The 14,979-nt window shown below is 32.7% G+C and overlaps 1 protein-coding gene across 11 annotated transcripts in view; it reads right to left on the bottom strand.

Annotated features, from left to right (window-relative positions):
• The window catches only part of LOC106788676 (calcium/calmodulin-dependent 3',5'-cyclic nucleotide phosphodiesterase 1A-like), a 69,822-nt gene that overhangs the window by 33,713 nt on the left and 21,130 nt on the right, over positions 1-14,979 (bottom strand). For 2 of the 11 annotated variants that reach the window (XM_014752149.1, XM_014752156.1), the window contains exon 1: positions 3,568-4,604. The exons of 7 other annotated variants lie outside the window; for them this stretch is intronic. In XM_014752149.1, coding sequence (XP_014607635.1) covers positions 3,568-3,754 — 187 coding nt within the window. In that variant the 5' untranslated portion in view covers positions 3,755-4,604. Of the gene's footprint in view, positions 1-3,567; positions 4,608-14,979 lie in introns of those variants that run through there. 2 more of the 11 variants (XM_014752146.1, XM_014752148.1) reach the window with 2 other exon arrangements.

The following is a 14,979-nucleotide window of genomic DNA, read 5'->3' as shown; positions in this document are numbered from 1 at the left end:
TTCCTTGTAAAAAAATAAGTTTTCATTGAGCAAGCCGATTAATATGCTGCTATTGAATAAATATAAACGAGGTAAGTATATATATAAATACTTCTTCTTCTTTTTTCTTTTTTTTTTTTCTTATTTCCTCGATAAAAAACTAGACGAATTTTGTAAATAAAATATATATTATTTTAGATTACTTTTTAATTGGATCAAAGGAAATTTCGTTTTACTTTTTTTTCTGTTATTTGATTTCTACAATATTTGGTTTTGAAAAAATGTTCTTGGGTATTTCTGTAGATATCTTTTTGTAGGAGGAAAAAAAAATAAATAAAAAGAGAAAGAGAGAGAGAGAGAGAGTGAGAGAGTAAAAAGAAGAGGAGATTACACGTTTCCATCTTTCTTCAGTTCTCTTCGTTTGCGATCTTTTCCTTCAGTTCCCTATCTGAATGGCTTTTGTATTACCTCGATTTACACCTTACGCACGTACACTAGAACGATATTCTTTCTCTCTCTCTCTCTCTCTCTCACTCTCTCATTCACTCACTCACTCACTCAGTCTCCCTTTATAAAAACTGTTCGCCTCGGGCTAGGTTGTAGAACGAAATTTGTTAACGTTACTCACAACTCTCTTCTTCTAGGATTTTATCGATCGATTTCTACAAACTCCAAAAACAGAAAAGAAAAGAAAGGAATAGAAGAAAAATGTTGAAAAAGGAAAATGTTAAAATGTCGACAATGTCAGCTACTGGATGAGTTTCAAGATGTTCAATGCACGAACTCTATTGAAGAAAAAGTAAAGTAAACATGGTATAGACTTCAAACCCCCTCCCACTTTCATGAATGTTTTATTTCTTTATTTTTTACCCCTTTTTCTCGTTCTGCACCGAAGCATGAAAACGTAGTCGAAAATTACGAGAGGAAAGAACGCTGGTAGAATTGGAAAAACGAACAATCTTCTTGACAACGATTACCCCGATTGTACTCGTTCCTTAATCAGCTATCATTCTTAAAAGAGACGAGACCGAATGAGGGACACGACAAATTGAAAATTCTAATGTAAGTGAAAAATTACCATCCTTCTCTTCATTGCTGTATTTCTTTATTATCCTTTTTTTTTTTTTTTTTTTTAATTCTTAACTTTCTCAACTTTATTTCTTATCGGTTTAAACAATTTTTGTTCTCGTAATTGTATTTATTTTTTATTTTGTTAAAATAATGAAAGGCCATCGAATTTATTGCACTTTTCTTTTCTTTTCTTTTCTTTTGTTTTGTTTTTTTAATCCTTTGATAAAGAAGATCGCCTTAAAGCTAAATCCATGAAATACGACAAAGCGTTTACGTAAGTTTAAATCCACGAAATTCTAGCACAGCATGGTAGATAGAATTGGTTAACTATTCCGTTTTCCCTTAGTATACGATTGACCGGTGTCCTTGGAGGCGTGAAAGTAAATGCGATGAGATAAATCGAAACAACCTAGAGACAAAATAGATGATGCGATGATTTTATCGAATTCCACCACCACCAACTGACCTAACAAAATTTTCTCGAATTCTCGATAACAAGGGTTAAAAGCTCGTTTCTTACTATCGAATTTATCCGATTAGATTTATTAACACTATCGACATTTTAAATAAACCAAAAAATATACTTAACTCATTAAAAAGAAAAGAAAAAATCAAACGAAAAGTTAATCAAATTGTAACCCTTACATTAATAATTAAATTCATTAATTGAAATGGCAGACAAACCATCTCAAATTTAATATCGATCGATTGCAATCACGTATTCTACTATTTTACAAATTGTCTATTTGTAACTTTTGTTCCAAAACTAATACAGTCAAATATTTTTTCAATGTTCAAGATGTTCTTCGATTTTATTCTTTAAAATAAAATGATAAAAAGATCGTGAGAATTTATTTAAAAAAAAAAACAACACTCACACACATACACAAAAATAATGAATTAAAATAAATATATTATGTGATATTATAATATATTTGTGCAATAAAAAAGTATACGATCATAGGATCATTCGGATAATATTTGCTGATCGATTTAATGCACCATTAATATGCATTTTCTAATGAACGACGACGACGACGACGACGAGATAGATGCATGTTATATAAACATATCATATACTTACGTATACACAACGAATGCTTTCGAAATAATACCCTATACGATCGTTAATTACAGTTTTCAAAAGATAATAGAACCACGCCGATAAGGATAACCGTTAACCATAATCCCTAGAACGCCGAATTATAATTACTTTCTTTAATAAGGAAGCTAATCTATTATTTTTTATCGTTATTATACATGCCATATTTTGAAACTATTAAAAACTATAAATCTTATAAGAATCTAAACGATTTCATTCGAATAAATCGAACTTCTATTATTGGGGAAAATATATGTCTCTATAAAAAATATTGTAAAAAGTAAAACGCTTGTCTTCTACTTCCAAGTTAAATCGTAGAAAAATATGGTTTCGTAATAATGATATCAGGTGTAATACTTCAAATGAAAAAATATTGCATCTACGAGAAGAAACTTGAGAAACTTTTTTTATAAAGTACATTTCCTTCGTAAAAAAAGTATTGAGAATTTCGAGCGACAATGTGAAAAGAGAGATAAACCATTTCAAATCTTTACAAAAATCAACTATATCCGAGATTTTATAGTTTTATCAATTTCATAAAATCGCCATAAATACGAGACAAACAAATTCGCGATAAATTCGATAATATAATAATAACAAGTTTTATTAATATTATATAAAAACATTTATACACCAATGTGTACCAAAAATTTCATTTTCCATTGAAACTAGACGTACGTTTCATTGATCTCTCGTTAAACTAAATAATCTAGAAACAAAATACAATAATAATCATTTTCTTCTATGATAGAGAACAAGAAATTACAAATATTTTATCATAGTTTCTTATTATAAATGTCGTCGTCGTCGTCGTTCGACCAATCACGAAACGACACGCCAACAAAGATAGTCGCCACACTAAGTATCATGCGCGAGACATCTCGTAATTAATTAATTTATAGAAATATAATACTATATCGTCAAAGAGACCGTATCACTTTTAATTAGAACGAAAGACTTAACGATCGTATGATGCGGTTACTTCAATTACGAATTTGCGTTGGCAGTGAAAAGGAACGATTAGAACGCGTGCGAGGGGAAAGGGGTCAGGGTTAGGGGGGAAGGGGGAAGAGGACGATCGGAGCAATTAAGCGGGATGGAAACGGCTCGATGTAAAGCTTTTATTAGGTAAAAGGAGAGAGAGAAAGAGAATGGGAACGCAATATTTTGTAGTGTTGTATATAACGATTACGATAACGCGTTGGCGTGCATTAATCAGAACAATGGAGTAGAAAGAAAGATATGTATCAAGAAAGGGCTCGAAAAAGGGATCAAAAGTGGAATCTAAAGAGGGATCGTGAAAGGGAGATATTCTCTTCTCTGTGTGAAAGGTAACGCGTAGAACAAGTCGGCCCCGATAAGGGTTCCCTTTCGTAAAAGGGGTAAGAGAATAGTAGAGATACATCTCTACTTACCAATCACGTAGCTGTACCCATCCAAAGTAAGAACACATTTTCGCGTATTGGCGGAACTCGGAATGCCGTGTACTTGTTTTCGAGAAATTCGCTTAGCAGGGCTATAAGAAGTACCGGGAGGGTTACTTCCGGCACCCGGGTCCGAATGGCACTTCTGCACAGGGTCTTTGCTTTGTCTAGACGTCATCGTCTTGTTAGACACCCCTTTTCATCCACTTCTCTTTTCACGACACTTATTCGTACCTTCACACCATCGCGACACCACCGTACCGGTGTTCCCTCTTTTTATTTTTATTTTTATTCTCCTTCTTCCTCTTCTTCTTCTTCTTCTTCTTCTTCTTCTTCTTCTATTCGTCTCATCGGGTGAGAAGAAAACGGGGAAAGAGAAGATAGGAAAAGATCGAACCGCGTGTTCTCAACGATTACATTTAGTTAATGGTACCGGGTGCCGTTTGCCTTCATTATATACTTTGATTTTTATTATTTCCTTTCTTCTCCCCCCATCGAAAAGATAAAAGGGTAAAAGTTATTGCAAGCTACGAATCCTTAATTGACTTTTCCCACGATTTCTCCTTTTTGTTTTATTTTTTTTTCTTTTTTCTTCCTCCTTTTTCTCTCTTTATTTTCTTCCTTTCTTTCTTTCTTTCTTCTACGTTATTTCTCTTTGTCGAGTTAACGATGGTTCGTGTCTTACGAAAGAAAACTCGTTTACTCGAGGTCCTCAAGGAAAATTCCCACGCGCCCCGTAATACACGAGGAGGGGGTTCTTCGATTCCCTTTATCGACTAGGAACATCGCAACAAACCTGACAACCTTTTCCAATTCTTATATACAAAGTACAACGATTTCGAATTGTTCTTGCGGTTTTGGTAATTTAACTTCTTGGAACGGGATATAAATATATGCGTAGGTGGTAATTCGAATAGTCCGACGAACAAATTTAAGGGCTCTCCTTGATAATTTCAACGAATCGCGTTATCTCTCATTGTTTCAACCTTCCTTCTCGTGCCTTTTTTCTTTTTAATGGGTAATTTTGTATACTTGAAGTGAGAAAACGTTCTCCTTTCTTTTCTATCCACCCCAGCCGACCCTCCCACCACCACCACCACCACCACCACCACCTCTTCCTCCTCCAACTCTTTTAACACGCTTCTTCAGCTTCTCCTTCTTGTCCTCTAGTCCGCTTTGATAAGGTTTCCGTCCAGCAAAGCAAAAAATATATGTTGCGAACATCGACCCCGTTACACTTCACAGTTCGTTTTAACCGTCCTGAACTCGCGACCCGAAACTTCCTTTTCCATCTTCCCACGAAGTCACGGTGCAACTTTAATTCTCACCTAATTCAACGAACTCAAGGATATTTCACTTACTCTCTCACCGGTTATATTATTCTCCAGTTCTTCTAAAAAGCACACTTTTCCTTCTCCTCAAGTTTTCAAACGAAATAAAGAGAGATAGTAGGTAGTGTGTGTGTGAGAGAGAGAGAGAGAGAGAGAGAGAGAGAGAGATAAAACGATTTCACTTTTTGCTCGAACCTTTTTTTTTTCTTCTTCTTATTTCTTCTATTCTAACAGTATATATTCTCCTTGACAATCCACGTGAGATTCGTTCGTAGAGCATCATCAATCGTCCACCGTCCAAGTAATCTCACCTCCTCTCGATTTTTCTTATCTTTATCGTACTTTGCCCGTATTCTGCTAAGCCAAACCGATTTCCGTTTTCCTTTTTCTACGTTGAATCGACAAAACAAAAGAAAAACGTACGATATTCTTTCTCCGGTTTAAATATTATTTCAAGAAATATTCAAAACCGGAAAACGCGCGATGACTCGTTGACGATTCGTATAGATAATAAAAAAGAAAGGAAAAGAAAAGAAAAAAAAATTGTGAGAGAGAAAAAGATATACTTATATATACATTATCTACGTATGTATGTAATATATCTATATATACGTGTGCGTGCGTGCGTGCGTGAGTGTTCGTTCTTACGATCGATTTCCCGTATCGTTGAGTGCAACAACAACGCGACGTTGAAATTTGGTTTACCCGCCAGCGACATAGGCGCGCGCTTTTCGATGCACTTTTTCCTAAAGGATGCCCAACAATAAATTTCATCTCTCATTTCCGTTGTAGCCCCTTAAACGGAGCCTGAATATAATGTTTTTCATCCCATAGTTCGTAAAGTTCAGTCAATCATCGCGATTCGCGAATAGAAGAAGAAGAAGAAGAACAGGAGGCCCTTGTGCAAAAGGGGGAAAAATAAATAAAACGCTAAACGAGGGAAAAGAAAGAAAATAAAAAAAGGGGTAAGAAAAATATTGCTTTGTCCCTTTTTTCTTCTTTTCTCGGAATAGTAGTAGTAGTAGTAGTAGTAGTAGTAGTAGTAATAGTAGAAGGACCGCGTGTTTGGCCGGACGCGCGAATTTTCAAGGGAAAAAGGGAGAAGACGAAACACGTGCGAACCGAAGCGCGGTACCGCCACAACTGAACCTCCATTCGAAAGCTCCACCTCGTTCTAACCTCTCTCTCTCTCTCTCTCTCTCTCTACCACCCTCTCCCACCCTCTCCACCTCATCCTCTACCACGTTCCAACTCGCCGCCACTCGCTCTCATTCTTCCTCCCTTCTTCCCATCATCAACGTATACTTTCTCTCTCGCTTTAGTTGGTTCGTTGGTTGGTTGGTTGGTTGGTTGGTTGGTTGCTTGCTTGCTTTTTACCCGTCTGTCCTATTCTCCACACCCTCAGGTGTCTACACCACTACCTAACCTCCGCGTTCGAGCTCGAAAAGCTCCCTTTGACGACCCTACCACCATCACCATCGCCACCAACCTCTTCCTACCCTCCTCCCCCCTTTCTTTCCTTCCTTCCTTCCTTCCTTCCTTCCTTCCTTCCTTCCTTCCTTTCTCGCTCACAATTCAAGCCTTTCCAATATTTTCCAAGTTAACGTATGTACGTTCAATCTTACCGATCGATCCTTCTTTAGATCTTTTCTGTTCTCTTTCGTTTTTGATTGGCATGACTTATTTCTATATTCTTCCACAACACAGGGGGTGAGCAGAAAATAAATCCGAAAAATAAAAACCCTGACGACGACTGATTGTTTCGATCCGCAAGATAATCAAACAATTTTACGTTACCGAAAATAATCGAAATTATATTAACGAAAAGTTAGATTTGTTTATTTAATAAGTACACTTTTTAACTGAACTTAATTCATTGTCTTCTAACCAAAGTCAATACTACTTTCCCTTGCCTCTATTATCTATATCCTCTAGTTTAGTTAGATTTATTTTTCTTATCGATGCTCTCTCTCTCTCACTTTCTCTCTTTCTATCTATCTAAATATATGTATCTTATCGGTCTCGAACAATTCGGTCTCTGTGGTATCGTTTAAAAGGTTTTAACGAAATTTTCATCTCTCTCTCTCTCTCTCTCTCTCTCTCTCCTTTCTTTTATTCATTTTTTAGTTTAAAGAGTCATTCTCCTGGTTCAATGATTTCTATTATCTTTCATTTAATTAATAATCTTTTTTCCTGTGTTCGATTCATTTGGAATAACCACGTTTATTATTATACAAGCTTTCATACCTCCGATCTTTTATTTTCTATATTTCTATCCACCTATATATATATATATATATATATGTCTTTTATACTCGTTCAGGATATTCTTCTTCGGCTTATATACTTTCTCTTTCAAGTCTATTCTTTCACACTTTTTTTTTTCTCACAAGCACCTTTTCGGATCCTTCGTATCTTAGGCAGGCCTATGGACACAGGGTGTTTGTATCAAAAGTAAAAAAAAAAAAAGAAAAGAAAAAAAAAAAAAAAAAATCTATCGTATCGTAAAAAAAAAAAATAAATAAATTCGTGATAAATATTCTTTAAGGAATATTGAATGTTAGGGGATGAATATTTCATAAGTNAAAAAAAAAAAAAGAAAATCTATCGTATCGTAAAAAAAAAAAATAAATAAATTCGTGATAAATATTCTTTAAGGAATATTGAATGTTAGGGGATGAATATTTCATAAGTTGAAATGATGTAATTTAGTTCGATCCCTCAATTGGCCGGGTATTATTCTTGAAAAAAAAAATGTTTCAATCGTTCCTTATTCTTCCTCATTTCACTTTTCAACAACTTTTGCTCCTTCGTTGCTGATTCATGTGAGAATATCGTCTAATGCATGTTATTCGCGCCCTACCAAACTCCCCTTTCTTCATTCTTCTTCGACCCTTGCAAATCCTTTAGTCGGTACGGGTCGAGCAATCGGTTAATCAAGTGGAACGGTACCACCTTTTTCTCTCGAGGGATGCCTCGACAAAAAAAATTCACCTCTATCTGGACACACAATGTGGAAAAAAAAATATCCGACTACTTCGTATACACGTTTTTTCTTTTTTCTTTTTTTTTTTTTATCTTTGAAATATCATGTGTCTTCTTGAAAAAGTAGTCTTCATAAAGTATCTCGTAACTTCGACCTTCGTAATATTAAAACATAACCGTACTACCTACGCGTATATAATAACACTGTAACGTTGCAATTTCTCGTCTAGGATAATTATACCTTACTCTTAAAAATATTACGAATGTTTAATACGAATATATAATAACAGAGAAAGAGATATTCGTATAATTTTCGCGATTATATTTTTTTCCTCGTATTTTAAAATACTTTTTTCAAGTAATTCAAATAAATATGTTAAACTGTGATTCATAACAATATCTAATATATGATTAGAAAAAATCAAATATTTATTATTATTTCGTTAAATTGGTTATCCATGTGTCTAATTAAAACGAATGATAAACTTTTTAAAACTTCGTTCGATGGTTCAGGTGTTTGCTTATTACTCAACACGATTTATATAAAATTTCAAATATTTGGAAAAGAAATACATACACACACACACACACACACACAGAAGTATGTAAGTAAAGTTAATTCATAAAAAAACGTTTACAATCCTCTTCCCTTTTTCCCACGCGTTAAGAAAGATTTTGATGATTTTGTTGGAAACTTTGAAGGGTGATTTTCATAAGATTTCAGATTAAATACATCGAAAATCGAAGATGGAATTATGGAAAAACGATTGAACTACAAACAAGAACAACCCTCGCTTCGAGGCAAATCAATGGTACTTTAGACAAATTTTTTTTACGTCCCATCTCTTTAAAAGAACTTTGTGCTTTTCTTAAAACTTTCCGAGAACGTCGTCATTTCGTATCAAGCGTTTCTACGGCACGTGCTTTTATTCTGAACAAAAAAAATCTGCGTTTAACTCCCATTATTTTACATAAGAAGATAATCTTACCATAACTTTCGCGAAATATATATATATATATATATATATATATATATAATATAATCTTCTCGAGAACGATTTTTCCTAATTTTTTTGTTTCTTCTCTTTTCGGAAAAAAATGATAAAGAAAACAAGGGGTTTGAAAAATTGTCAAACGATTTTACATCAAATTATTGTTGTTTAAGTTTGCAGCAACTGGGTATGAACAACGAAAGAAAGAAATCATCTTTCTTTTGTTAAACTTCTACGAAAAAAAAAAAAGAGAAGAAAAATACCATATAAAAAAAAAACGATGTAAGGTACCCGAGTAAAACGGATTGAAACTATTCGTTTCAAACGTTTCAATTCTATGACAGAATAGAAATAAAGAAAAGAAAGAAAAAGAAGAAATAAAAGATGAAAAATGTGTATGTAGACTAAATTTAACAAGATAAGAAAGACAACATCGAAGTATTTCTTTTATTCGCACAAGAGAAACATATTTGATCGATTCAAACGGGGAAAAAGGAGGAGGAGGTTGGCAAGTTTGGTTTCCTAAAGTCAGTTCGTGCTGGATTTTTATTCGAGTGACTTTTACGTGCGAATTATCCAATATTGTACGCTCACCGAGCGTCACTGGACCGTATTACGTTCTCGTACGTTCCCATTCCTCGATCGATACCTCGATTATCTCAATCACCATAAAAGCTACCTTCCTCGTCTCACCATCTAGTTCTCGACGTGGAAGAAAAATATCTTTTTACTATTGATCGGTGTAAGAGATAGATAGATATATAGAGAGAAAGAAAAAAGAAAAAGAAAAATAAAAAGAAAAAAACTGAAAAAAAAAAAAATAAATAAATAAAAGAAAACGTTTATATTGTCCGTCTCTGCGTATTCGAATATATGGGACGAATTAATTCGGGAACATTTCAAATTAAAATTGCACCTTTTCTTTTTTCTCATTAACGTGAGTACCAAGGCCCACATTTGAAGAGTAAGTCATCAACACTCGGAGTACCTTGCAACGTTCTTCGGACAGATAGAACCAACCAACCACCACTATCAAAAGGGCTAAAGTAGATATGTATTTTAGCAAGACGAAACAACTTAGGTCGCGATTTAAAAGGAAATACTATACATTACTAGTAACTTGACTTAAGTTCGTCGAACTTAAAACGAATAAAGGGAAATCAAATTAAATAGTTATAAACGGAAGGAAAGAAAATAAAAATCATTTCATTAGCTAGAAAACTTGACGTATATACGGTGTAGCAAACCAACCCCCCTGCCCCCTCCCCCTCCCTTCTATCCATAACCTTCTATGTTAAGTTTAAAGATCGTAAAATCAAGCTAGTATATAATCGGTTAAATCCATTTGAAAGGAACTTCAAAATCCGAGGGCATAAAACTTTTCGTAACCCGTTGTTGTCGACCATTCCTATTATATATATATATATATGTATGTATGTTATATATCACGTATATACATTTATATATACGTATTTTCCGTTTCCGTATATAATAACGACGTAGAGATGTTTTTATCAGGTCGACCCGCTAAAAGATATGACCCGAGATAATGGGAAATTTTACCGTTTTCATCACCGAGTGAGCTTAATGGCTAAACTAAAAAAAAAAAAAAAAGTCATAGGACCATTTTGGAAAAATAATTTATCCTTTGTAAAATATTTTCTTTATGCCAAACGATCAGTGCATCGTTGCAAAATTAATTCTTGTCGAATATTCTCCTTGTCCAAAAGTTTATCTCCTATGCGCATGAATTTTCTTTGTTTTTTCTTTCTGAAAAATTTTGCAAAACGATATTGGTAGAATATTGGCATCATCGATTTCAAATTTTTACAATGACGTGGAATTAATTATCAAAGTTTCATCTTAAATCGTGCATTTATTGCTATACCACTGATCTTAAATTGATTCGCTTATTTGTACATTTAATTTGTACATCGAGTAAATTTTGTAAAAGGTATACGATCTTATCAACTGTCGGAACATTAATCTCCTTTAAGAACAGAAAATTTATTTTCTAGAAAAATACTCTCAACTTAGACGAACCCCCATAATCCATGTAACATTTTATTCTACTTATTAACGAGTTTCGAAAGTTAAGTGAAATATACACACACACAAGTTCAAGATTAAATAAAAGGGATAGACAATAGAGTCCTCGAACAACCATTCTAATTGAACTTTAATTTGAACATATCACAATGACATAACACAAAGCACTAATAGTATCGAACCTAAATATGGTTACGGGACAATATAAAATACCTGTTATATGCAATGCATCTGACATTATACCACCTGTCGACTTTCTAACGAAAATTCAGATGCTGAAAGTATCAGAGAGTTGCATCAAGTTAAAATTGCAACTACGAATACATTTCTACGTTGGTAATGTAACTATACACTCCGTCGGAAAATCATTTCCTCGTTAGTATAATTAACTCGCGAGAGACCATTTATGGAATGAGGGTAGCTTTAAATTAACACCGCAACGTGTTTTCTTTGGTATTTTCTTCTTTTCTTTTTTCTTTTTCTTTTCTTTCTTCTTTACGCCGAAAATATTTCGAAATATACAAAATTAAAAAATAGTTATAATTCGTTGAAGGAACATCAGAGATAAGAACGAAATACCAAACGTTAATAATCATTCAAATTGCTTATATATTAATCACAATTTAATATTCTAATGATTAATACCAAAAGCTCGGTTTAATTTCATGCTGTTTAATTTCACCTTGATTTACTGACATTCCAGGTTACCATTATAATCTCAGTCTCGTTCTCTTAATATGAAATACTAATTCCTAAGTAAATTGTTACCAGACATTTCACGTTTTTATTAATAAATATCCGACGAACATTTTGCAACAATTTCTAATAAATCTATCGATTATTTTAAGCGTAATATATTAAACAATGAAAGAACAAACTCGTATTCAGTGAAACAAACAATTGACGATTTATTATAAACGAGTATCGAAACGATCCCGAGTTTATGCAATTTTTGCCGAATTTCTTTCTCTTCGAAAAAAAACATAAAACATTCCCCCTGACTAGAAAAACGCGAATACAATTTTTCTTGCAACAGGAAATCGTAACATTGCGGACGTATCACAGATTTCAACTTCCTAGGTAAAAACGTATCGACTTATTGGTAAAAAGTGTAATCGTTGATATGTAAATATGTGTAAAATAACCAACAAAATTGGTACGACGAAAATGTATATAGACTTATGCTCCATTTCGCAACGTATACAACCACAAAATATCAATGGAATAACATGCGGAATTATTGAGAACGAAGGAGTATCACCTATATCACTTATTATAATATATAATCGATAATATAATAATAATAATAATAAATAATGTTTACGCGTGACTCGAATCTATGGGATGGTCATTACACGTTCTTTTTAACAAATAACAAGAAACAAACGAATTTGTGCTGAGATTTGTATGTCAACATTTAATATCGTTAAATTATTGTTAATAAACGTGCACACATCGTATATACATTTTCTCTACGTTTAATAAACTAATGCAACTTAGGAGAATAAAGCAAGGGGAATATATCTTCGATTATAATTTTTGAAGAATATTTATCTTGAATTATGTCTGTTACGAAAAATCTTTCTTAACAATGGGTTTACCTTACTGGAAAGGGAATGCTAAGTGATGGATAACTAATATTTTCATTGCTATCATTTAAATACTCACACTTTTTATATCCTACCTAAGTATGTATACACACATCGTATAATCGATCTGCAATATCTTTGTAAACCCCCCCCCCATCCCATCCCATTTGACTTTCTTCTACCAACCACTATAATCGATAGATATACTGGAAGCAACGGAAGTCCATAAAGTTGGCAAATAACTGTGAAAATGTTGTCCTTAGTAAATCCATCATTCTATGGAAACTTTACTATCGAAAAAAAAGAAAGAAAAAAAAAGAAAGGGGCAGGGGGGAGGAAAGGATGAATTTATAAAATCGATATCGATAAGAAATAAATTTGCGATTATTAATTATTATTTTCTCGGTAATCGCTTTTGTTACTTCGTTATAGAAATAATAATCAATAATCGGATACGCGATTGTTTAATTAAATTTACAAATTGTATTTATATACGCTCGTAAAGCGTTTAATATTATCCGTCGCTTATTCAATTTGAAAATTACGATCGACCTTTATTAGAAATCGTAAATGGGTATCAAATTTATTTTATAATTCTACATTTGATATTATTTTGCCAATGTATAGTTTTTCATTATTTCACTTTTTATTTGTTTTCTTTTTTATTTTATATATATATATATATATATATATAATCTACTGCAAACCACTTTTTTCCTATGGCAATACTATTCCGATATATAATAATTCGTTGTTTTTTCTCGTTTAAACAAAAAATAGAAAGAACAAACAAACAAAACAAAAAAAAAAAGTTTTAATAATTAAGAAAAACAAAAAGCCAAGCAAGATAACGTTACCAACGTTTGATTACAGTTTTCTACCCTATCGCGGATACGTATTTCCCATCGAAACTTTCATCATATTCCACAATTTCTAAAGATTTTAGTAAACACTTCTAGAAAGCAAACGTTCCCTGCTTTATCGACCTCGACCGGATATTACTACACCAACACCGACATTTCCGTTCAATCTCCAGCGAATCAACGAAAAGGATATTAATAGTTAACAATGTTAAAACGCCACATTTCCTCCTAATCGAGTACTTTTTATCGTTACATCACTTACGATCATTATTGTACATACAATCAACGTTAAATTAATCCATATATGTTATATACGCAAATATTAAACATTTCAAATGATAGACTATTCATTTACATTAACCTTTTTCATCATTAACAACCCTTATTTAAGGGTCGTACGTACGAACGAATTTAAATACTCATAAACCTAAACATCAAAAAATAATTTTTACACGTTTTCTTTTATAAATACGGTAACACACAAAAAATCACTCAAAATTCAATAAATAATGTAAAATTATATAACGTTGAAGCATAGTAATTAAAACTTTATTTCTAACAAATCGAGATATATATGTCAAAATATTAAATATTATTCCGATAAATTCGAGATTCAATCACTTTTCATTTATTCTTTTTATTTCAAAGTATAAGATTGTATATATCTTTGACAATATATCTCTTGTCTTCTTAATTGTTGTATTATACGTGAATGAATAATATGTACACGATCGAAACACACACACACACACAATATTTTACAAACGAATGATTCATCAATAATATCTAAGACTTTTATTATTACCTATAGGTATCGCATATCGATCATTATTATTTACTTTTCATGATTACTAGCAATCATTTCAACATGATTACCTTATATACCAATATAATTTATTGTCCAATAATAAAATAAAGTTTTATCTTCCTCTTTATAGGTTTTCATTATTTATTTATATATTAATGCGTTCTTACTAGATAATAATAATCGTGTTCGGGGCTATAAATCTAATGGTACATAATTTACAAGCAAACGTGTGTTAGAAGAGAACGATCATTCGACTAGAAATGTCATAGATTTATATCAAGCAAGGTCAACAAGGAACGAACAGTTCCTCGTCCTGTCAAGCTTACAAATGCGATCTATTATCCTGCATCACGAAAACCCACGATCTTGACGTTTTACGAGAAGGAAGGAGAAACCCATACCCCTACCCCTAACCCCCCAACACCCCACCCCATCACTCCTAAGAAGAACAAACAAAGAAACGATACATATCTTTTTTATTTTCTTTTAGAAAATTGAAAAATTCGACGTGAACACATTTGTCGGGAGTTATAAATTGAAATATCGTTTTTGTTTTATTTTTTTTCATTTATATCGATTGTCAAAAAAGAAATTTGCAAATTGCATTTGATATTTAAATAATATTCGTGATATGAAAATTAAAAAAATAAGTCTAATATCATTTCGTATCGTTTTTAAAAATGACTTGAAATGATTTTGGAAAGAAACAAAAAAAAATTATATATCTAAGCGAAGGAACATTACGTGTTGCACCCCGTTTAATTTATAATCATTTGTGAATTATGG

The sequence above is a fragment of the Polistes canadensis genome, unplaced genomic scaffold, assembly GCF_001313835.1.
Source record: "Polistes canadensis isolate GaletaPanama2010 unplaced genomic scaffold, ASM131383v1 scaffold_148, whole genome shotgun sequence".
Classification (NCBI taxonomy): domain Eukaryota; kingdom Metazoa; phylum Arthropoda; class Insecta; order Hymenoptera; family Vespidae; genus Polistes; species Polistes canadensis.
This window is presented reverse-complemented; position numbering and strand designations above follow the sequence as displayed.